Source organism: Mustela nigripes, chromosome 13, assembly GCF_022355385.1.
Source record: "Mustela nigripes isolate SB6536 chromosome 13, MUSNIG.SB6536, whole genome shotgun sequence".
Classification (NCBI taxonomy): Eukaryota; Metazoa; Chordata; class Mammalia; order Carnivora; family Mustelidae; genus Mustela; species Mustela nigripes.
The window spans coordinates 8649926-8675759 of record NC_081569.1 but is presented as its reverse complement, the minus strand read 5'-3'; the positions used below and the strand labels follow the sequence as shown (position 1 = coordinate 8675759).

Genomic DNA, 25834 nt, shown 5'->3' with positions numbered 1-25834 from the left:
TAGCCTTAAACTGGAAATAACTCAAATATTAAACCAATGTTTGATTGATTATATTGAGCTGATAAACCAGTGGTGGCACATCTATTGCTTTGTGGCACACGGGAATATGGTCAGTGGCCAAAAGGAACAGATTATTGATGCATTCATACAACAACGTGGAGGATTCTCACAAACATTATGCTAAGTGAAAGAAGCCAGACAGGAAGCTTATACGCTGTATGAATCAATTCTTATGAAATTCCAGAGAAGACAACGCTATTGAGATGAAAAGCAGATCACTGGTTGCTGTAGGCTAGGGATGGGGAGGGAGTTGCCAGCAAAACAGAATGAGGGGGATTTTTGTGATGGTAATAATGCTCTATATTATGATCGTAGTGGTTTTACAGCACTGAATCCATTTGTCAAAATTCACTGAATTGTAAAATTAAAATTGGTGAAATTTATTGAATATAAATTACACTATAAATAACGCTAATTTAAAAAGAGATGGAACACATGGTGCAGAAAATGTATATAGTGGGCCACCTTTGGTGGGAAACAGTATATTCTATAATGTATAAAAATTTCCCCCCACACCTATTTTCAGATTTTCTTTTTTCAGAATCTTCTTTCATTGACAGTTTTTCCCATATCTGTTTCCTTGCTCCTTCCTTACTCCCTTGGCCTTAATTAAATTTTTCTTAAAGATTTTACTTATTTATTTGCGAGAGAGAGAGAGAGTACAGGTGAGCATGAGCGTGGGGAGGGGTAGAGGCAAAGAGAAAGAGAAGCAGGACTCCCCCTGCCGCCAAGCGTGGACCCCTGACTCAGGGCTCCATTCCAGGGCACTGAGATCATGACCTGAGCCAAAGTCAGACACCTAACTGATTTAGCCACCCAGGCACCCCAATCAAGATGTTTTTATCCACTCTCCCAAAGTTAAGGCAAAGGTAGTCTTCCTTAACTTTGAAAATCAGTCTCCTCTTTTGGCTATTTCTCCCACCACTCACCCCCAGTATCTGAGTCTTTAGCTCCCGTGAGACTTGCTGTTTGGTCATACCCCTGCATGAGGATTTTCCATGGGGCCTTCACAACTTGCAAGATGGTTTCCAGTCTCCTTAGCATTGGTTCCAAAGGTCTGCAGACACAGATGCAAACCACTTCGTGGCTTTACTCCCATTTTCCCTTCCGTATAGCTTCAGACTGTAACCACATCAAACCACTTTGCTCTTTCTCAGGCATTAGGTGCTCTATGACGTTGTTATTTTGCAAATGCATCTACTTAGCCTTTTTCTGTCACCTTCTTCCTTTCTTTACTTCATCTGGAAAACTCCCACTCAATCTGGACAAACCAGATCCAATGTTACCTCTTCTGTGAAAATCCATTTCTTGCCTCTTTCTCCTCTGCGGTTTACTATTTGAAAATATTTTGCCTTTGGGAAAATTGACATATGCTTATTATTTTCTGAAGAGGAGAACATTCTAGGTAGGGATATAGAGGACATAAAAATTATTTAAATGACCTCCACCCACAATGTGTCCTATATATAGATACCTTTAAGAGAATGTGACAGCTACATAAAAATGGGATCCACTATGATGTAGCTCTCTTGCCTGTATTTTGTCAGTTATCATAGTGCCCCAGATATCTTCTAGTGTCAACAGAAATATCCAGGTGCCATTTTAACACTTGCCTTGCACTCTGTTTATGAATCCTTCCCTTAGCTAGATTTTACGGGGGCACATTTAAGTTATTTCCAGTTGCTCACTTCTTTATAAATAACATTGTGATGAGACTTCCACGATGCTTTGAAAATGTCTTGAGAAATGTCCCTGATCCCACTGGATCCTGATCATCTGTGTGCCTCTCTTTCCCACCAGACTATGATTAGTTCCCTGAGGGCAGAAACCGCTATTTCCCTCCAATTTCCACAATCTTCCAGAGTGCCAGTAGGAATTTAATATAGATTATTGAAAGAAAAAAGGAAAAACTGGATGGATGTTTATGGAGTTGGGTACACACGTGTATCATCACATATGTCTTCAATTCTGACTCAGTTTTTCACTGGCCGCGAGCCTGCTATCTCTTAGGCATTATATAATTCCCTCCTTGATTCTAACCTCTTTTTACAGATGTTCTTACCACTGACATAAATTCAATAGTGAGCTTTAAGAATTAGCCTATTGCCAAACCATGACTCCCCCATAGATTTTGGTGACCTCCGGAATAGATTTTATAAATTGCAGAGAAAAAAAAAATGCAGATGCCTGATCCTCTTTGCCCTACCCTAAGCAGAAATGAGTTTTTAAAACCGAAATTGTCAATAACAAGAAAAAAAACACATGTATGTGTGTCGCATACTCTTTGCAGCTATTGTCTCTTAGGGGTTCTCTAGAACATCATTTGCGGCTGCCACTGAATGGTCTCCTAAGTTTACTCACCAGTACAACTGTAAAATTGTCTTAAATCACAGAAGAGAGGAAAATTAACTGGAAATGGCTAACATGCTGCTTATGTCTTCATGAGAATCCACAGTTTTCCCTGTTTGCTCCATTATCGTGCTCCGAGCAGCCTGCTAGGTCTTGTGGTATATTACAATACAGCACGTTATCAATCTGATTCTTGGAAGGAAAGGCACCCTGTGGGTATCTCTTTGCAAGGGCTCTGTTCGCTTTATGGTCTGATGCATTGAATTGTACTGGGGAACAGGCAGTGGGAGCCAAGTGTCCTGGACAATGAGGGTGTTCAGTTGGTATTGGAAATTTACAAGAGCTTAAGCTATTTTTTATTTCTTCTTGCTGGGCTGGGAGTACTTACCATTATTGTTCCATATGCTGTAAATGAACTTGGTTCAAAGACCACAAAGAGAGTGGTATGGAATTATAGAACTGAAAATAGTCTGCTGATTTGGTACGAATTCATCAAGCCTCTTTCTCAACAAGCTTTTTATCGGAGTGCCAATATGACTTGCTTTGGAGAGAGTGAGACGTGATTGTGAGCAAATGATGGAGGGGGCACATTGGCCTTCAGTTAGGTTCTGCTCTGCTCAGCTAGCTAACTGTATATCTCTTTTCCTCCTCAATATGCTTATTTAGTAAGCTTCAGTTAGCAAATCATTAGTCTTACCTGCAAGATGACCAATCTAATACTCAATTTTGTCAGAAACTTCCATGACTCATTCTGTAGAAAATGGTGGGGCTGGAATGTGACCTCTGGAATTACGGCTCCAAAAGTCGTTCTGTACTCAACAGGCCATACTGTCTCTGATTCAGCAAATACATGACCTGCAGTAATGTCAAAATGATTTTATGAAACATGGCCTTTCACATGTCTTTCTCCTGCTGAAAAACCATCATGGACTCTCTCCTCCTCCTCCTCCTTCTTCTTCTTCTTCTTTTTTTTTTTTTTAAGATTTTTTTAATTTATTTGACAGAAAGAGATCCCAAGTAGACAGAGAGGCGGGCAGAGAGAGAGGAGGAAGCAGGCTTCCTGCTGAGCAGAGAGCCCTATGTGGGGCTCAATCCCAGGATCCTGAGATCATGACCTGAGCCAAAGGCAGAGGTTGTAACCCACTGAACCACCCAGGTGCCCCAAGAAATGACTATTTTAACTTTTAGGCTGCTTGATGGCTGGGATATTTATATTTGGCAAATGCTTAGTTCTTGTCCCTCAGGTGGGTTTAGGAGCCATAAGGAATTGGGTGAGGATACAAAAGGAAAAGAGAGTCAGAAAACACACACACACACACACAATCAAGGAGTTAGAGCAGATGTGGTTAACTTCTGGTATGATGCCACATATTCCCCCCTCCTTCCCCAAGTGTATAGAGGACAGACACTATTAATCAATCAAAACACACTTTTCACCTGAGCCAGGATGTGGTCTTAGAATACATCTCAACATTACAATGGTCCAGATGTTTTCTATCAACAAGAAAGAAAGACAAGCCTGTCTTTGGGCTTTTTGTCTATGCAGTCTCCATAAGGTCTCTTCAGATCATGTATGTTCCCTGTGATTGGGCAAAGAGCGTTTTCCTGTTTTTTTTTTTTTTTTTTTTTTTTTTTTGCATGATTGAGATGCCAGGTGCTTCACTGTTGTCAAATCTTTTTCAATATTTGAGTTCAGTGTCCTACAGACATAAAGTTCCCAGCACAAGTGCTGCCCTTGAATCCCATTTCTACTGGGGAATGAGAAGGGCCATCTTACCCACAGACCTCATAACTGAGGTGGGAGAAACTAACCTGTAGCGAATGCCAAGCAATTTGCCGTGTGCCTTATTGACATCTTTTTGTTTCTCTAACACCCACACAAGATCAGTATCACTGTCCCCATTTTACAGATGAGATACTTACCTTGCAGAAATCAAATTACTCACCTAAGATCTTACGGCTGCTAAGTATGAAGATAAGATTCAATTTCAGATCTGTGACATACAGCATCATGCTATTGGAATCTGGAGAGTTAATTGTTCCTTTGGTAGTCTTGATAAAATCGGCTTCTTGGCTTCTTTTCATGGCGCTAAGTACTTCTGCTTTTGATAAAGCCTTGAGCTTTCACTTTATACTTTCTCGAGTCTTGCAGACTGTAGAGGCAAATGGAAAATGGATCAGTGTAGATCAGATACATATGGGAAACGGTCAGCCTATTTTGGACTTCATGCCGGTCAGGAGTTAGTCTGGCCCCTGGGAGATGATCTTGTTGGAAATGGACAGTGGACTTAGGTTTACGTTTCTCCTGTTCCTCTCTCCACAGGGCAGCGTCCCTACCAGCTGATCACTGCCCGAGTGCATCCAGGAGAGAGCAACGCCAGCTGGGTAATGAAGGGGGCCCTGGAGTTCCTGGTCAGCAGTGACCCTGTGGCTAGACTCCTACGGGAAAACTTCATTTTCAAGATCATCCCCATGCTCAATCCAGATGGTGTCATCAATGGCAAGTACGTCAGGTGCTCAGCTCAACTGGGTCCTCATTTACGTCACCATTGGAATGCATTGTGTCGCTCAGTGGGTGTCACTCAAGAGACCTTGGTACTGTGGCAGGAATAAATTTTGGGGGCTGTCTGGTCTGTTAACGGGTACAAATAACAACGTGCTCTCCAAACACCCTGAGGTCATGTCAGGTTTTTGTTTTTGTTTTGTTTTGTTTTGCCTTGAATTCAAGGGCATAGGTTCAATTAACTCCAGAGGGGTCCTTAGAAATAATCTGGTGTAATAGTCTTTTTCTTTTTTTAGAGGAGAATATCAGTATCTGTGATAATCAAGTGATTGCCCAGGTCATATGGTGGGTTAGTGACTAAGTCAGAGCTCAAACTCTGATTTCTTTACAGTTAAGACCTGTGCTTTCATTTCCTTACTAATATTTACTGCAGGGGCATCTTTATTCTGAGTTTTATTTTATTGGATTCTGGATACAGTGCCAAGAAGGGTGTCACTGTATGCAAATGGGATGGCTGGCATGGAATGGCTAGAGGGTCAGGGCTGGTGGAAGGAGACATGGAAGCGGTGGGTGGTGCTTCTCCCCACTGCGTTCCCACACGCCTTCAGAACACAGGAAGGGAATGAGGAAGTCCAGTGTCCTAGGAGGTCTGTTGGAAGACGTCAGCATTTTTAGACGCTGTGAGCCGAAGCGCAGAACCAGAGCAGGTCCCCGAGGTGATGTGGCCCAAGGATGGAGCTGGTAGGATTAACTTTCACAAATTCTCAATCCCTGTGGAAAGAAGACTCGAGCCTCTTCCTGTGGTCCTTGAGGATTCTTCTCACTAGGGGAATAGACACAGTAACAAAATAGAGCGTAAGATGCATTAAAAAATGAAAGAAAAATAATTTCAGAGGCTATTATGGGAAATAATTTACGGTTTAAAAAGTCAGTATTAAAGAAGCAAAGCACAAGTTTAGAAGACGAAGAAACGAGGGCAATAGCAAAAGGTGAAGCGAGATAAAACGAGAACTGCTAAAAAATATACAAAAGAAAACCAAAATTTCAAAGAGATAAAATTTAAAATGGCTTCAACTGAACAAGAGACCCTTTTAAGAAAGATAAAATAGTAATTAATTTCTTTAAGGAAAAAAACGAAATACACGTCAAACAGCTGAGAATAGACTAGCTTCAAAGGATAAGCACAAAAAAGAATCCTGATCAGTTAAAAAATTTAGAAATGTAAAGTATCATGATAAAATAGAAAAAGAGGAGCAGAGTACATTCCAAATGATAAAATATGCTAAACTATGCCAAAATGCAAGCAAGTCAAAGCTATAGACTTTAAAAATAAAATTTCAGTATATACAGCAAAAGAATAAAAAAGGCAAAGAAGTAAAGGATTCGTGTGTTCTAGCAAGTCTCCTCGTTTTTGGTGGAGGTTCTTGATGGGCAGAGAGTAGGATCCTTTGTCTTTGCCAGTGGTCACTGGTTGGTCTTCAAGCACATGGGAGGAGTAGGAGGCCAGGCCCCTCCGTCAGGAGCATTAATTAAGCCTCTGGCAGCAATTAGCCCTCTGAGACATCCAGCTGGACAAGGCTCTAGAGCGGTGTTCCCTCCTGGTCCAGTGGAACTCAGTGGGCCCCCGCCGTGTGCTATTGGCTCTGGAGATCAGGTCTAGGACATTAACGAGTGACTTCTGCCTGCTTGAGGTGCCCAAGATTTCACTAGCAAGCTCTGTCAGCCTAAATGGATGGAAAACAGCTCTGCAAGCCATCTTGAGGGACAGGATCCCGTTTCAGCATGTTCTCATCCAAGTTGGCTCTTTTCTGAAGTCTCTCTTTCCATTGAATTGTCCGGGGGCTGGTAGAGAATGGAAAGTGTACTAGGTTTAGAGTCATAACTCCTGTGTGTAATCTGGCTCTTCCCCCGACCAACTGTTGGAAGAGTAAGGGAACATGCTCCCTATTGACCTGTCTGGGAAAATGTCTCTTAAGCCCATGGCAAATTCAGGCTCAAGGATAAATATTGTAGTTTTTTCCATTACAGCTGGTCACACCTAGACATCAGGGGCTTGGTCCAGGTCTTTGGTTGAAAGGTTAATGTGGTCTCAGTCACGGAGCATCCTCCTGGCCTGGACACAGTCATTTTCAGCTCACAGCTGGTTGTTTTGGACTCCCTAATGGCAGGCCAGCTCCTTCTTAGTGACACTGCCATTCATCATCATTACCATTATTTATTATGACTAAAATTGCCCTTTTTTTTTATATTGCATCTTTCATCATGGAGCTCAAAGCACATCATAGATTATTTGGATCACTCAAACAATTTTGGGTGAAAGGGACTTGGAAACCATAGTGTTATTGTACTGATCGGAAATCCACAAGTCACAGCACACCAATTTCAAAAGACACAAGACTACAATGGACACACAGCAGCTCACAGTTAAAGCCTTAAAAGTCTCAGCTCATGAACCCTTCTTAGAACCTAGCAGACGTGTGGCTCTTCTAACTTCTACTTGAACTTTCTCTGTGACTGACATTGCATTTTAGGGCATGACCATTCCGTTGTACGTAACTGGATGGATATGTATTTCTCTGTGCTCTGATCTTTGCCCTATGAACTTCAAACATTTTGTGCAGTCTTACCTTGGGGTGCCCCACAGAGGAAATCGAATCCCCCTTTTACATGCCTTAACTTCCCTGTGGGAAGTCTGCTCTGAGTTTAATATAGTTTACCTAAATGTTGCTTATGTGATAGTGTTTCTGATGAAGATCAGTTTGCTGATTTTCTTTGGATGCATTTTTACTACTAGGCTTCTTAAAGCCTAGTGAATTGCCTTGTGTGTGGTCTGAATGACAGAGAAGCAAATTTTGCATAAAGACTGGAGAGCCTAAACCCAAGCATGGTACTTAACTTACTGGACTCTACTCTTCTTTCAAAATACTTCACGGACCCCCGTGGGGTTTGCAAGAATGTGTAAAAGTAGAATAGTTTCCTTTTGTGGTGATGGTAATAGAGCCTCTGAGAATGGCTGAGAGGTTTTGATAATAGTGGTCAGAGAGACAAAGCCAGGATTTTCTAGCAAAAATTTAGTGGGTCTTGCCAAGCCAAAGATCTCTTAGCAACACATGTCTATAGCAGGAAAACAAACTATAAAGATGGGTTCCCAAAGAAACAATCTACCATCTTGCTAACTTCTAACTTCTACTTGAACTTGCTGGCCTGGTTGTTTATATGGAATTGGGCTGAGTTCTAAGGAATCCAGGAGGATCATTGACTCTTGTCATTCTTTGCTGCCTGGGATAAAAACCAAGGGGTCAACAAATTGGGTCAGGGTGGAAGTGACAATGGTGGCTTGTTCAGGGTCTGAAGTGGGGAGAAGGCAGATGATTGCAGAACATGCAAAAGGTTGGCATGGCATGTAAGAGAAGGGGTTGAAGAGATCTAGCATGGTTTCCAATTTTTGGACTTTTGTTGTTGGGTAGAATGTAGTGACAAAATAATTTTTATGAAGTCAACACAGCCCAACGTTTTATTCACAGGAGAATCGGAGTATATTGATTCTTAGGATACATACAACTCTACAAACTCGATTTTCTTCTTCCAAGGCCATCGTGGAGTGAAACAACAATAAAGAGCAGAGGGCATACTCTGAGTAAACGCACCAAGGTATTAAGAAGTAATAGCTGAATGCTCTAGGGGAAACAAATGAAACTGTAAAAATCAGATAAAAAATCTTGACAATTTAAACTATCTGGGACCATTTAAAGTTAGTGCCAATATTCCTTTACTCCACTGTGGGTTGTAAAGGCTTTATTTTACTACAATAAGAGAACTCACAGACTTTATATAAAAAAAAAATCATTCAGCGACTTTTATGGGCCAAGAAAGAACCTGTTTGTTTGTTTTTACATAGATTTTCTTATGTAATTGTACCTATGGCCCCAAAATGCAGGTCTTCTATCTAATACCTAGATACAAAATCTTGAGGACACAGGGGTGAAATCTTGGGTCCAGTTTAAAAACCTCATGTTACAGAGGCAAACCAGAACTTCTGTCTCTGCTATACCACTTTTATGTAAGGATTTAAGGGCATTAGAATTTTTTTAAAAAGTGTTCTAGCTAGGAGGGTTCATGTGTATCATTTAGTCCTGGTCCTTCAAATGTTAAGGAAACTGAAATCAGAGAGGTAAAAATGAGTTACCCAGATTAGAAAATTAGTTCAAAGCAGAAATGGCATGAGAAATTGTCTGAATAATTGAACTACCTGCACATAAACACACCTGTGCCCAAGGTTACGTGGCCAGCTTGTGACAGAGCTGGGGTGTGAACCCACTCTGTCTAGCTCCAAAGCCCAGGTGCATTTTGGTCTACCAGCCCTTCCCACCCTTGGCTGGAGATGCAAATAGAGCTTCAGCACTGTTCACAGCTACTACCATCAGGTGGTCTCTGAAATTAGTCTTATAGGCTTGGACCTTCATATCCAGTGTGCCTGGGACAAACCAACACACAGCTCTGTAATTTGGGCCTGGGATGAATGAATCAGTTCATTGTCAGTTTTCCTTCATGGGATCTGAATTTCCAGCTTGGCTTTGGCCTTGATGCTGTCTTGTCCTGCCAGCCTTCTCCACTGGAGAATATGCCCTTTCTTGTTGCTGCCAGTTTTTGGCTATAGGCAACACCCAGCTAATTTTGAGGGTTTTTTTGTTTTGTTTTGTTTTGGTCATGGAACTTGCATTCCCCTGCCCACTCCATAGTGTATTTTAATTCAGCTGAGTCTTCAGGATCCCAAAGGGCTGATGATTATCCTTCTTGGGGGGACTTCAGCTTGGGCAGGGCCATGTCCATTCCCTCCTGTTCTGATATGCTTAGGGCTTCCCTCTGATATGACCTCAACTCTCACTTTTTAATGTATTTCACATCTCTTCAATATACTAGCATAGAGCAGTGGTTGCGTCTCAGACTTTTGGATCTCATGGAGCAGTTACATTTGAAAAAAAAAATGGGCCATAGGAAGTACGTAATTTTATTATTACTATCTTTTTCAATTTGCACGAGTAAGAATGGAAGATATGCTCTGAGCTCCCTGGTAACAGACCAGTGAGAAATCCCACATGGGATGTTGCTGGGGTTACCTCCCCACCTGCAGGTGATCGCACGAGTGGCCTTGAGGTCTGTGTGCCGGGTCTTCAGATCATGGTGTATCAAGGCAGCCTTGCTCTTGGTGCTGTGATACATTGCGCTAGTGTGTCCGTGAACATCCCTGTCAGCGGGAGTAGTATCGTCATTGACTGCCTTGCTTTTTCCTGTTGTTAAGCATTCCCTGGAACAAGAAAACAGGTCCTGGAACAAGAAAAGATGCCTGAAAAATGGGTCTTTAAGAAAAATAGATAATTCCCCTGGGCTTGCAATTGGTGAAACTCTGGTCTCAACCAGAGGTCATAGAGGAAAGATGGCATGTACCATTTGGAGGAAGCCAAAAGAAGCAATCAGTCCCTTAAGTGGCTACTTGAGAATGAAAACAGCTACACCAATAATCAGTTCCAAATTTCCTGTGAGTAGTCCTCTTCTGTTCCATGATTTAGTAAAGTGTTAATCAGCCTTTTCATCTTGTTTGAGCTGTGCTACGGAGACTGAAAGAAAGTACCTATGCCCAAGACTGGGGGTGGGGATAAGTGGCCATCATGCTTAGAGAAGAAATTCCTAAGGGAACAGTGAAGAAGAAATATAATAGTTATACTTTCAGAGTTATGCTCAGAAAATTAGGAGAGCAAAAAAAAAAATAGCTTTATTTTTTTTCTAATTATAAAAATGATCCACGGTACAGCAAGAGGGTAGATGTTTCTAAAGATGAGATTTGGTTCACACTGGTGGCAGACATCTAAAAGCTCAAAAAGGGATGCCAAAGAAGCCAAGAGACTGATAATTGCAGAAGCAGGTCCCACCTGCCAGGGTGAGGGAAGGAGGGGGAAGTGATGGAGGGACCGGAACCCAGGGGCCGGGGGGACGCCATGTAGATCTAGTTTGGTATTTCGAACGCTGAGAAAGACGTCTGACCTGGCCAGGGCCTCAGTGGCCCAGGGGACACAGATGAGAGGGTGGAAGAGTGTGGAGTGACCTGTGTCTGAATGCCAAGGGGACGTATCTGCCCCCTGCTGTCCCCTGTGAGGGCGTCTTGCAGCCTAAGAGGCAGGGCTTGAACCAGATGCCAGCTGCTGCTCTGGTCTCATTAACTGGACTGGAGAGCAGAGACGGCGTCCTTTGCTGTCTTCCCCTGCCTTCTTCCCTCCCTCAAGTGCCTGTTGTTGGCAGAACCTACCAGGAGGCCGACTGGCAAGGGAGTCTGAGCAGGGTAATTTGCAGTTTTAGCTGCCCTGTGGCGGGCCAGAGCGCTCAGAGGTGGCTGGTGAGAAGCGCACACGAAGCACCCATTAGCTGAGCTCCCGACATGCCCTAGCCTCGGGCTGATTACTGTCTACATGTGACTTCTTTGTTTTCAAAAAATAAAATGGTTTCGTTTATGGTTTCCAGTGGGGGGAGGCATCATTACTGTAGAAAATTCCAGCGTAGAGAAGAAGCTGAGGGAAGAAATTAAAAAGCACCCAAACTCAGGGCTGCTGCATTGCGTGACTCCAAGGGACATTGTTCACATTATAATCTATGGTAATTACATAGCGCTTCTAGGGTTTGGTAACATGGAGGCCCTTCCCGAATCAGGCTGTCCAGACGTAAATGCTATTGTCAAGTTGGAGAACATTCATTAGCCATTTTTTTGTAAGCTGACAACTCCGGGAATATCAGCTATTTCTTTAAATATATTTCTGTCTTAAGTAAGATCATATATTTTGTAGTAGAGTTTATAAACGAACATCTTCCTGTGGCAAAGAATACAAATAGCATTATTAGTTTTTAAAATGGCTATGTCATAGTATTGACATAATTAATTTTAAACAATTCTCCATTATAAACAGGAGACAGGGGAATATTCTTGTTATTCTCTTGGTGAAATCCTATGGCTGTTTTCTTAAGATAAATTCTCAAGTCTGTTGAGTTGATGCTATGCATATTTTATATTTGAGACATTATTACCAGATTATTTAGAAAAATGTGTAGATAGAGATTCCTACCACCAGTGGGTGAAAGTGCCTGTTCCCCATACCCTTGTCAATACTACATTGTATCAATCCTTTTAATTTGGGGGGGTCAATCTGATAAAATTAAAGTATGATTTTAATTTTAATTTTTATACTTAGGAAAAAATTACTCCCACTTTGCAGGTGAAGAGAACACTGAGGCAAAAGATGAGATGACATACACAGGGTCAGCAGCGTATCTGATATTTCAGAGTCCGGGATTAAATTCAGGTTGGCCTGGTTGCAAAGCTCGTGTTCTTCCCACTTGGCTGTGAGCTCTGCTCACATCCACAGTTCGAGGCAGTCATCTGGGTGACTTACCTCTTGAGTGTTTTTAACATAGAGCCTGGGAGGTAGTAAATGCCTCAGAGATGTTTGTTAACTCTAACCTGGGGTGCACCTCACCTTGCTAAAGTGTTTTAAGGTGTGGACTTCACATAGATCATTGTAGACCAGAGCAAGGGCTCTAAAAAGCTTTGGGCCACTTCTGTGAGAAATGAACTGTTGGATATATATTTAGTTAGATATTAGTACTGAGGTGCTGGTGTACTGCCCATAGTGTTTTATTATAGGCTAGATTGCAAGGGGGGATTTGTATCCTACCCCTTTGAGGGGTGGTTCCTGTTGAAGCTGTGGGCACCAAAATTACTTGGTCTTCTTTTCTTCTCTTTGTCTTAATCATCATTCAGTGTCTTGAACAACAACTGAGCACATACTGGGGAGCCTGGTTGATTGTCCAGGCAGTCTCCAAAAACCTAGGGTTTAATAAGTATGGGGCCTCTGGACCCTCCCTAGGGTATATACCCTTAGGTGGGAGTGACTCATTCCTTTATGGACTCACTGTCCATATTTGGCTTCCAAAACATTGACTTTTCCATGTGCCTGTGGCTGAGTTCTGCAGTGTTTCCTGCAAAGTGAGGGTAGTAGAGTAGGGATCCTTGGTCCAGGAGAGAAGTAAGGGTGGAGAAAGGCAGGGGGGACTAGTAAAGGCAGAGGGATGCTAGCTGTCCCATGGACACCCTCCCAGTAGGTCTGACTGTCTCTCTTCCTCAGCACGGCGCTGTGTCCCCTTCTCTGAGGGCTTGGATGGCCACAAGCTAAAGAGGGTGTCAGGACAAAGGTCTCCATGCTGTGTGGCGTCTGGGAAGCTGAGTGACAGAGTCCCCGTGGTCTGCCCAAATGATGCTGGTGGTCACGATGCAATGCCAGGAGGGGATGTGAGCGTATTCCTCTCCTTAAAACTCTCATTCCAGAGTTTCAACTCCAAATTCTCCCTCCAGCTAGGCCAGGGGAATGTGAAGTTTCTGCCGTGGAATCTCCCTGTGGAATGTTTGCTAGCCAGAGATCATATTTCTGAGCTAGTAAAGCTTAGCCTGTGCTAGTCATACACTGTGTTACTGTGGAGCCCCGCGGCCCTTCCTGGGAGCTGACAGAGGAACGTTAACTTGCAGTCACGTACTTTTCAAATTTAGACCGTTTTGCCAGTTTGCGCTGCTTGTAACAGAGCAGAATGATCAGTGGTTGGCTATTTTGGCTCTAGTTGTGTTTAGGAAAATTAAAATGTTCTGGACACGATTGGCAATTTGGATGGAAATATCAGTGTGGGCCTGGTTCTAGCAGGTTTGTGTGTCTCTGTGTAAAGGATCTCTGGGGAGAGATGGGCAAAGAGCATTTAATCTCTTTCTCTTTGCTTTACTTTGCTTATATTTGAAAACAGGGAAAAATGTTATTTTGATCTGGAGGGGATTATTTGGTCTGAGGAACTATAATTTTCTTCCTTTACTTCCTGACTTCACTAGAAACAAGGAGGTCTCAGTCCGTTTTGGATGCTAAGATAGTCTCCTGGAGGGGCACTTGGGTGGTTTAGTCATTAACTGTCTTCAGCTCACATCATGATCCCGGGGTCCTGGGCTTGAGCCCTGCATCAGGCTCCCTGCTCAGCAGGAAGCCTGCTTCTCCCCCTCTCACTCCCCTGGCTTACATTCCCTTTCTCACTATCTCTGTCAAATAAATAAATAAAATCTTTAAAAAAAATAAAAAAAGATATTCTCCTAGATACAGAAAGGAACACTTATAGGAATATTTTAATCTCACCAATTTTTTTTTTACAACTTTATAAAATGAAGTTACACATTTAAGTTTTTTTTTTTTTTTTTTTTGAAGTTGCAGAAGTGACTTTTTGCCTTGAATTCTTCCCTTGCAAATCTGTCAGTAATTCTGAAATCATGGTCTACTGGGATTTTGTGCGACATCCAAGATTTTCCTTCTAGGATGTGGAAGGGGGAGAGGGATCCATGAAGAACACGGCATTTGGCACAGTTGTGCAGAGCTCTGGACATACAGCACAGAGCAGTGCGGACCTAGAGATCGCTGAGGGTCCTGGTTCTAGAGGGAAATGTGGCATACAAAATCTTGCAGATGAACTTGTTCATAGAGATCAACATGAAAATTATTTGCTCTGGGAATGCTTAAGGTCCTGCTGCTAAGTCATTTGCATAGTGTTCAATGATGCATGGTGCTAGGGCCAGGGCTTTGTGGGAGAGCTTTCCCAAGGGCTTCCTTGCCCACACCCGTTCCTACATACAGAGGGGAGTCAGGAGCTTGAGTACTCCATTTGCCTTTCTCAGACATTGCGGTTCTGAACAAATATTACTATTTATTATTCCTAAATTTAGGGTTATTAATTATATCAGCATAAACCTAATTTATGCCATCATAAACAGCAATAATAAATGCTGCCAAATGCTAATACCCAGCTCTTGCCAACTGTGCCTGTAGTTGATGGGCTTCCACCCCCCCTCACTTCCCAGAAGCATTAAATTAAAAATGATTCAATGTTGCAGAATCATTGATCAAGTTGGGGCTGAGGCTCTTGGGGAAATGTGCTTGTTTGTTAAATGCTGTGCTCCCTCATTGGCTGGGCCTCTTCGGATCTCTGTCTGCCCTCTGGTATTTCTGTATTCCTTCCCCGGAGGAAGAAATGGGACCGGGATGCAGGCCGGGAGGGAGGTAGACAAACATCCATTCTTCCTTCTCAGTTTCCCCTTCAGACTTCTCTCTTCCCAGTGTCCCTTGCCTGACACTTTCTTTCAACATACACTTAGAAGTCTTTATAAAGCAATCCCTTGGGGATAATACAGATGTATTATTTCTCAATTCCCATCACATCTACCGTGTACTTAGTGATGTATGTTCCATGCTCCCTGAAACACATGAGAGTCTCTATCTGGAGAATAGGAGGCACAGCTCTGACTAGCCCCCCCACCCCCGCCTCTAATACTGTGTGTACTGTTCCTTCTGCCATTTACTCTTGGGGTGCTCTGCTTTGGGGAAGTAAGAGGAGATCCAATCCCCTTGTTATCAGATCTTAATAAGATCTCATTGCCTTTCTCAAAGGAAACGATTTGTGCTTTTCCTGGTTTTGCTGACTTTCTTTATTTTGCTTCATCTGGGATGATTGTGATCATGATTCAGTATAAGGAATTCCTCCTGGGCAATCAGAAGGCCCAGGCTTTGGTCAGGGTTAGCCTCTTTCCACCCATGTGGCTTTGGACAAATCACTTAACCTCTGCACTCTTATTTCTTCAACTTACTAAAAGGTCAGTAAGCCCTAACCATGGTGCCTCCCTTGATTAGTGTCACGATCAAATACGTAGTACTTGAAACTGTCTGAAAATACAAAAGTAAAGGTCCCTCCGGTTGTATTCTGATGCTTGGATTTCATGTGAGCCATGCAAAGCTCTTCTCAGTAGTTGAGACAAATAGGCTTAATGATTTCCTACTTCCATTTTTCATTTTCTCAAAGAGATCCAAGATAAGATATGGCAGTGGGATAGAAATTCTGCAGAGGGAGGGACAAGGTCAAAGATGAAAAAGGTGAAAAAGACTTCTTTATTTTATACATAATATATATAACTTATCATACTATATAGTATATATAATATTCATCTTAATATAATATATGTATTTTAAATATATAATATTTTACTAAAGCTTTGCTTGTCCTTGTGATTGTGATTTTAAAATTATGGAGAAGGTGTAGGACTGAATAAATTTTATAAAATATATAGCAGTAGAGAAAGCTTGGAATTGGAAGAATCCAGCCAGTGCCTTTTCCCCTCCTCATGCTTACTCTTTTTTTTAAGATTTATATATTTATTCCAGAGAGAGAAAGAGTGGGCATGAGTCAGGGGAAGGGCAGAGGGAACAAATCCTCAAACAGACTCCGCAGATGATCTCAGAATCCTCTGTGCCTGGATGGGGGGCTCAGACTCACTACCCATGAGATCATGACCTGATCTGAAACCAAGAGTAAGCTGCCTAAGCAGCTGAGCCACCCAGGCTCCCCTCCTCATGCTCGCCCTTTAAATAGATCTAGTTGTCCCATTGGAATGGACGAAAGCCTGGCTTCTTGCCTTTTAGAAGCCTGCCTACAGTCAGCTTCAGGACATCTCACATAGTGTTTCAGGGTATCTGTCATGAACAGTGTTTGTGGTTGGTGGGACGGGTCTTCTCAGCCTGCAGAGAGACTCCCTGGTGTACCTAGCCTGGGTATCACAGCCTTATGGCCCCCCGCCCCCATCTATCCCTGGGAGCCCTGATTCCTAGGAAAGTGCGCCCCATCAGGAACCAGAAGGAATTGCACCTGTCAGGCTGCCCTGGGGAACAGTCTGGGGCCACAGGCTCTCCAGTTCTGGGTCCTTCTGCCTGCAGGCCCTCGTTTATAAACAGGAAAGTCGGACGACGCATCGCATTAGCCTTGGCAATGTGGAGCCACCCTCCCTGGCCCGACTTCCATGGTGTCTTTTCCTCAGTTATTTATCTCTCTGAGCCACCTAGCCCTTCTGAATTATTAGCCTTCTTCTTCATTGCCCTGCTTCCTTCTTGCAAATATGCTCCTATACATCTTCACTCCGTAGGAAACACTTTCTTTTCTATTTACAGCTTCTCCCTGCTCCCCACCCTTCCCCCTGGCCCAATAACGGCCAAGGAGATAAATAAGAAACATAACTCTTTTTGGCTATTGTTTTTTTTCTTACTCTGCACGGTAATATATATAATAACAAGAAAACAAATCTTATTACTAAAGTAATTACAATAAATAAAAAATAACCGAGTGTGAGGCCTAAGGAAGGGGCACATCAGGGGAGTGATTGCGACAGGATTTTAAAAATTTAATTTACTAGTGCCAGTCTCACCGCTCTGTGGATGCCTCCCTTAGGAGATTGTGTCTAATTAGAGAGGGTTGTTATTGCTCTTTGGATACATACCCACCCCTGGTTGACTTATACGTGGGCCTTTAAAGGCAGATTCTGGCCCGAGGAATCCCTTGAGAAATTCCCTTGTCAGCAGCCCCATGCTGGGAACAGCACCATTTAGCATGTTATGGTTGTATCATCATCAAAGCTTGGGATTGCAAAGAATTGCTTGGCTTGCTTCCCCGTGACTGTAGATAATCTTCCCCTTAACCATCCAAACAGATGGGTATCCCCCCTGACATTTGTGAATCCGAGTAGAGGTCGCTGTGAATCCCTTTGTCAAATAGGCTGGTGCTGACCAGTTCTTAGAGCTCAAATGCTTCTCCGTGTAGTCAATCTAATTTTATCTGCAAGTGATTTCTGCCCATTTGTTCTTGCGTGGTCCGCAGTAGAGATGGGAACGGTTGTTTTTCTTCATTAAGTCGGACTATCATTCTGTTTATGAGAGCCATCTTTCTGAGTCCTTTTGAAAAGCTCCTTATTTGAGTTTCACTTCTCTTTAACCTGAAGCATGTATGGTTCACAGTTAGTCTCAACATGTGGCATTTTTTAACGATAATGTAATCGTCCCTGGGTGGTTTTCAAGTCTGGCTTGAATGTGGAAGGCAGACTGGGCAGGGGTAGGACAGCCTAGCCAGGCTTCTCGGCAACATGGCGGCGTCCTCCCAAGCCCAGGCACACTTACTGATGCATTATGGGCGGCCGTGCTCTCCTCGCTTACTCTGGCCGATTGGTCTTAGTCATCCACACACCTGAAATCCGGGACAAATGCACAGTGTACTTATTCTTATTTATTTATTTTTTTATGTCATTCCACCTCCTCTCCTGACTATCACCATCACCACAATGTCCCATGTCCATGATCACAACTGACATCAGTGACAAGAAAATGGCCGGTATTGCTGAGTGCGTAACATGTGCTTGAAAAGGTGTAACATTTCACACCCACCGCCTCTGTTAGTCCTCACGACAGCTCTGTGGTATGTACTAATGTGACTTCACTCAGGAGGAAACTCATATTTTCAGGGCAAAATAAATGTCTCAGTGATGTAGGAAAGACATTAGCGTTCAAAGCCAATGGCCAAGAAAGAATTCTTGAGATGTCTTTGGTGCAAAAATGTGGTTTTATTAAAGCACAGGGATGGGACCCCTGGACAGAAAGAGCTGCACTGGGGTCAATGGAGTGGCCCATTATGTACTTCCAAGTTGGGAGGCAGTTAGGGAGAGCCTAAGTCTCTAAGGAATTTTGGAAACAAGGGATGTGGAGGGGACTAGCTATTGTTGGGGAAAAGGTCTTTTAATACTGTCTAATAAAATCTTAGTCATGAGACCCTTCAGATGTATATCAGTGGGCCATATGCTTGGGGGATGATGGACAACACTTATCTTGGGGGTTTAGAGATAAAGGGAATTTCCAAAGGAATTTTTTTATGTTAGAGTAGGTTTACAGGATCCTGGGGTGGGGAGGGTGGGCTGTCAGGCTAGGACTAGGATTGCCTTTTGCCCTTAGCAAAGTGTCAGCATTGAGGCAGTTGAGTCCCTAGATGTATGTCGTTCTGCCTATTTCAAAGACTTGTTAATAGGCTGTAGGTAGTAAGGAAAGGTAATTTCTCTTCTGCCTTTGTTTCCCACAACATAAGGGCATATAGAGCACAGAGATTGGGTGAAGAGGATAATGAATGTGTGTGTGTGTGTGTGTGTGTGTGTGTGTATGATTTTAGAACCCACCGACTCAACCACTACAGTATGCAGGAAATCAGAAGGTGGTAGAATCCTATAAAATTAACATTGGAAGGGCTCTTGCATTTCAAAAATCTAGACCTGTCCCCTCTCCAGAGAAGAGACAAAAAGATGCCCAGTAAGCTTCAGTTAGGTTTTTAAATTCTCACAGTGTTAGAGCTGAATTGAGAAGCCAGCCCTCTCCCACTGAATGGCCACTGAGTAGAAGGATAACATATTTGCAAACTGTGCAGATGTTACTCATCATCTTATGCATGTAAAGTAAAGGGCTTTCTTAAGACAGAATAGGAAGTTTTGCACAGAATAGGATAAAGTTGTTAGAAACACTTCAGTCCAGTCTGTCTGAGATAGCTTCTCAGAAGCAGTCAGACATCAAAGAGTTTTAAAAGGGGAGGGAGAAGGCCTTGGAAGTGGTGAAGGTTTCTCCAGACTAGCATTTCCTAAACCGGTTCTGAGGGACACTAGCAGATTGGTACTAATAGATGTTTCTCTCTCTCTCTCTCCCTCTCTCTCTCTCTCTCTCTCACACACACACACAAAGAGTGCTTGGGTTGGAAACCACATTTCCAATTTCGTATAAATAGACTTCTTTATTGCATAACTTACCAGTCGTGTTGAAATATTAAGGTGCCTGGAGACTATCTCATCAGGGATGGAATTTTCGGCATTTACTGAATTTACTTGCACAGGGTCACATTTGTTGATGTGTATCTAGAATAGCTGAGGATTATTAGTGATCCTTCAACTAGGGAAGTACTGCTCCAGGCTGTTAAGGGAGATGCAGACATTAAATGAAGCCTCCTTGTAAAGAAGTGCAATAGCTTTGTGGCTAAGGACATGGATTCTGAAGCCGGATTGCCTGGGTTTACCACTGATTAGCTGTGTGACCTTAGACAAGCACCAGGCATGGGTTGGGTTATCTCTGAAATGAGGGTTTGCTGCAGGATGTTTACTGTAGCATGTCCTTGGGGATGGGGGAAGCCGAATCAGGCACAGGGTAGAGTTGGATGTGACACGGTTATCACAGAGGTTGCAGCTGGCCAGTGAGGAACTCTGCAGCTAGGAAGGTCTTTCAGTGTCCTGGATTAAGGCAAGTAGACTCAATCTGTCTTCCGTATGTCCACCAGTTGCACAGTCACTGAATATGTACTGCCTCTAGAGAAGGGGCACCGACTTGCACAAGAAGGTCCTTTTTTAAAAATTCAGTTTATTTATTTATTTATTTATTTTAAAATTAAATTTATTTATTTTCAGCATAACAGTATTCATTATTTTTGAACCACACCCAGTGCTCCATGCAATCTGTGCCCTCTATAATACCCACCACCTGGCACCCCAACCTCCCACCCCCCCTGCCACTTCAAACCACTCAGATTGTTTTTCAGAGTCCATAGTCTCTCATGATTCACCTCCTTTTCCAATTTCCCCCAACTCCCTTCTCCTCTCTAACTCCCCATGTCCTCCATGCTATTTGTTATGCTCCACAAATAAGTGAAACCATATGATAATTGACTCTCTCTGCTTGGCTTATTTCACTCAGCATAATCTCTTCCAGTCCCGTCCATGTTGCTACAAAAGTTGGGTATTCATCCTTTCTGATGGAGGCATAATACTCCATAGTGTATATGGACCACATCTTCCTTATCCATTCGTCTGTTGAAGGGCATCTTGGTTCTTTCCAAAGAAAGAACCATCTTGATTTTATAAAAAATCAGATAAATACCTAAGATAGATGCGAGCTGTTTACCCTGGAATTCGCAATTATAGTTGAGCCAGTGAAAACTGGAAGAACGAAGGTAATATATTTTTTACTTGCAGTGAGTTAAAAACTATTTTAGTGCCTGTATGCAACCACAGACCCACACCAGTGGGCCCTTTCAGAGCTTTCATAGGCTGTGATGGAGAGGCCTGTACTGTGTCTTCTGCTGTGTTCTCTCCCTAATATTGTAATTATCTGATGAGAGCAGACCAGGCCATCAGAAGGCACTCCCTCAGACAGCCCATGTGTTTGGTTAAAAAAAAAAAATACAATCCAGGCCAAGATGTGAATTGAGTAGAGATTGCTAAATATTGATCAGTGCCGACAAAGTTGATTGTGATGTTGCCCTGATCTGAAAGGAACTGTGTCCATGGACGAGATGGCCTCTCCTACAATTGATGTCAGAAGATTTGATGCTAGAGATGAACTGAGATCTTTTCCTAAGTGCAGTGTTAAGTGAAAACATCCAAAGCCTGGTCTGTACTTTTCCAATGTCAAGGCAAAGAATTCCAGTGTTTATGAGTCCTGATTGAGCTGGGCCTCTCCAGAAGGAGACGGCAGCACATTAATGCCCATCATTTGTAGTAGTAATTCTGGAAATTCAGACAGCAGGACTCCCTTCAACAGTAATCAAGGGCCTAGAAGTCCATCTGATCTAATGTGGGGGAGAATTTTTTTTTTAATCTAATTCAGCATCTAGCTATTAATCTAGTCATCTTGACACTGAATTACTGGATGTTCTAACTCAGTGGATTTGGCCACTGAGAGAGTTAGTTTATAATGCATGTAGTGCAATGGATAGCCTCTGAAAAACAGCTTCTTCTCCTAGGGTAGGTCATTAAAGGTATTGCACGGTATAAAATAGATTATATATCTAGAAGAGTATTCAGAATCATTTGATTCAGCCTAGTATTCCATTGCACAGAGAAAGAAATAGGCTTGGAGTTTTGATGCTCCTTATAAAAGTTTACCCAGTTTCCTAGCATAGATGACATCAAGGCAAAACACAATTGAATTTCCAATTTACTGATATTTCTAAGAATGCAATTTCTTTTGGGTGGACTTTTTACCCCTAATAGATGATTCCACAGAAGAAGATAGTCTGAGTTATTGATGAATGTATTTCTGTGACTTGATCATAGAACCATGGGGTCCTAGGGAATCTTAGCATTTAGTTACACCTCCCATCCTGGGCTAGAATCCCTTTATGGCATTTCTGCCATGTATCCAGACAGTCTGTGCCACCGTGTGCCAATAGCTTGTGAACTTGTTTTCTGTCTTGGGGACTTACACCATTAATGGTAGTCCCATTGGGAAGTCATTTCCTGAACTATGGTAAAATAGGTCTCCTTGGAATTTCCACCCTTGATGCCATAAAGAGTAAGTTGAGGCACTCCCCTTTGGACCTATGCATAATTGAAGACTGTCTCCATGTTCCTCCCATGTGTCTTCCTTTCTCCCAGGTAAGAATCTAGTTTCTTCCACTGCATTTGTGATATGTTTTTGTGTTCTTCTACTGCCCTGATTACTCTCTGAACTATCTTACTCATTCATTCAATAAAAGCATCTGGTAAGAGACGTTTGTGAACCTGTGGATATAATGATGAACACAGCAAGCTGTTCACAGAGTAGAGGCAGAAATAGTTTAAAAACAGAACAAGATAAGTGTCAGAAGTGATTTGATGGCTGTTAATGCCACAGATGCCCAGAGAAAGGGTGCCTCACTTAACCCTGGGGTCAGGAACAACTTCCTGTGCCATCTGCATTGAGAGCTGAAAGAAGAGTTAGCCAGGAGCTAAGCATATGTGAGTTGGTAGAGGTAAGCGGTATGAGAGCTTTCTATAGAAGAAACTAGCATCCACATCCCTTTGAAGATGGGATTCCCGGATGACCGCCATTATCATTCTGAAAACCCAAATGCTATTCATGAAGCTTGTAGCATGAAGCATGAAGCTCTTTTGATGGCCTAATCACATTGATAACTCATTTTCCATTTGGTGTCCAGCAAAGTCCCCAAGTCCCTTTTCATACTAATTGCCATCAGAATGAATGTTTCCTGCTGATTTCGCTGCGTGGCTGATCCAATAGGACCAACTGCTTGAACTACACTTACCTCAATTTCATCCAGTTGGATTTCATTCTTATGAGACCACTTTGGATCTTGGCTCTGCCATTCATCTCACTTGGCTACCTCCTTATGTAATGCAGCCTTCAGTGCTGACAAGAATTTCTGTAGTCTTTTTACCATGTCATTGATACATTTGTTGAACTTGAGTGAACCAAGGACCATATCCTAGAGTACATATCACAAAAGACATAGATGCATTTAGTTATGATCATTTAACCATTTTCCAACCTATTTTACTGCTGCCATCGAACCTATATTTCTTTATGTAACATGCAAGGGTATTTTGGGAGATTCTTGCAAATTCCTGCTGAAGGTGTGTTAAACTCTGTCTCCTTATCTAATAACCTGTCAAAGTGTGAAATGAGGTTGGGCTGGCACAGCTGGAAGGATTCACAAAGTTCTTCTTGGTGATCAGGGATGGTTTCTATGATTTTCGCTTCCTTTTCCAGGCACCCCCAAACTACCCCCCCACCCCAGTATGTTCCAGAGTCAAGCTGACGATTTCCTTGCCTTTTCTCATTTTCAAAAATGGAGGGGTATCTGCCAAAAAATCTCCAATCTGGTTATTTGGAGTTGTTAGTAGATCACTGATCTTGCCTCAGGCTAACGGTGGGCTTAGCCAGAGTCTTTGTAAAGGGAGGAGGAGACCCCACCTCCTGATTTTGGGGTGACTCAGATTTCCTGGGGGCACCTCTCCCACTCGGGAGCTTACAGTTCTTCGTCTTCCCTGTCCCGGAACAGACCATTCGCCATGCTTGTCAGGATGATTTAGTCTGGAGGCGTGAGAACTGCAGTGCTCTTGACCTTACCTCACGGAACTGATATGATACTCATGGGTCAGAATCATTGTGGCTTCAGGTGTTTTAATCTAGAAACTTCTTTATTTTACTTCTGTTGACTTTCATGCTCTTTTGTACCAACAGAGTTCCCTCCTGGATATGATTAGATCATAGATTATAAAGATTGTCTCATTCTTTTTTTGATAGTATGACACATTACCAAAAATATGTCCAGTGTATTTTAGGCACTTTCTAATGCAAAAATGTTTTCCATATGTGGTAGGCTTGATAGAGTAGATAGCAAAATTTCCATTAATGTAACTTGGGAAGTGACTTTAAGTCAGTGATTCCTGCATAGTGTGAGAGACTTTTTCTACAAAAGTGTTAACTTCTTCAATGAAAATTCTGGTATTTTATAGCTGATTTTCAAATATAGTTGATCATCAGAATGCCCCAAGGAGCTTGGTAAAAGCTAGAATCCAGGGTCACCTCTGTGGAATTTCTGATTCAGGAGGGAGATGGGGCCTAGAAGTTTTTTGTTTTTTGTTTTCTTAAAATTTTATTTATTTGAGAGAGAGAGAGAGAGACAGAGTGAGAGAGCATGAGAGGGGAGGTCAGAGGGAAAGCAGACTTCCCCTGGAGCTGGGAGCCTGATGTGGGACTTGATCCCGGGACTCTGGGATCATGACCTGAGCCGAAGGCAGTCGCTTAACCAGCTGAGCCACACTGGTGCCCCGCAAGTTTGTATTTTTAATACACTAGGTAATTCTGAAAATAGGCCAGTTGTATGCTACTTGTCTGTGGAATCATTCTGACTGTCGCACTGTCAGATGATTATGGAGAAAGTCTGCTGCCATGGGCGTGTGTGTGTGTGTGTGTGTGTGTGTGCACGTGCGTGCATGCTTGTGAGGGAGAGAGAGAAAATACACAAAAAATAGTGCACACAAAGAGAACTCACCAAGAGAAACTGGAAGGAGCCTCGTCCAGAGGAGAGGCAGTAAATGCCTTTTTAAAGCATCCCATACAGAGTTCCACCACATCTCTGTTCTGCCGTAGAACATTGTAACAGAACACACGGGGTAGAAAATAGGAACCAATAAAGAAATAAAACCAGCTAAGACTCTGTACTCAGAGCTTGAACATTAAAGCTTTGTAAATAGAAGGACCCAGAATTCTCTGAGATTGATGTCAGAGCCCTTATAGGAGGGCCTGTCTGTTTTGCCCCAGGCAGAGGCCAGGCAAATCAGCATCCGGTACAAGAAAGGTGAGTGGACCACCTAGAACCAACTTCAGTTTCACCAAAGAAGGCGTTGTAACAGATCCGGGACAAAGAAGATCTCCTCTGCCAGCTTTCACCTGTTCTTTTGTAAAGCAGGGTGGCAGGTCATCCTAACTGGAGAATTGTATCATTATTTGTAAGTGTCTACTTAAGCAAATGGTTGGCCTGTAAAATATCTCCTGTGCATCAGCCATTTGCTGAGGTGAACCCAAAAGTGAGTTGCACATGGTCCCACAGTGTGGGTTCATTCACATACGCACAGCATTGCCTACAGTGCTTTGGTCCTGATTAAAAGGGTTTCTTCAGGGGCTCCCCACCTGAGCCAGCTAGAACCAGCTGATGACTGAGGGCTCCAGGATGGTGGGCAGAGTGGCCAGTGGAAGGGAGCTCGGGGTCCGCTGAATGCACCCAAAGGAGGGGGGCTCCGCTCTTGAGAACACAGTGCAATAGAAAAGCACACACCAGTGGAAATCCTCCCCGAAGCCTGTACTAAAGGCCCACGTGGGGCTTCCCAGGTCTTTATGTTCTCTGTTTTGTTGTATACTTTGTCTTTATTTTATTTTGTTTGGGTCCAACGGTGATCATTTAAAGAGAGAAATTCATTCATGTTTTCTTTGTCACCGCATTACTCTGTTTTTGACCGAGTGGGCAAGTCAGTACGGGGATAGACACTGCATAGAAATATTTTTCATGGGGAGAAGGAAGAAGAAGAACATTTCATGGAATGAAATTATAAAAGCTTCATTTGGTAAGGGAGATGACAAATGTGCTAGACCTTTTTGTAACATCCATAACCAAGAAACAGAAATTGCATAGGGATGAATATTAGTGTCTTTCATAAGATATTTTAGTACATACTGGATC

The 25834-nt window shown here is 42.7% G+C and overlaps 1 protein-coding gene across 1 annotated transcript in view; it reads left to right on the top strand.

The window, feature by feature from the left end:
* Window positions 1-25834, top strand: part of AGBL1 (AGBL carboxypeptidase 1) — a 661016-nt gene that overhangs the window by 209939 nt on the left and 425243 nt on the right. The window contains exon 16 of the mRNA XM_059418473.1: window positions 4733-4913. Coding sequence (XP_059274456.1) covers window positions 4733-4913 — 181 coding nt within the window. The remainder of the gene's footprint in view (window positions 1-4732; window positions 4914-25834) is intronic.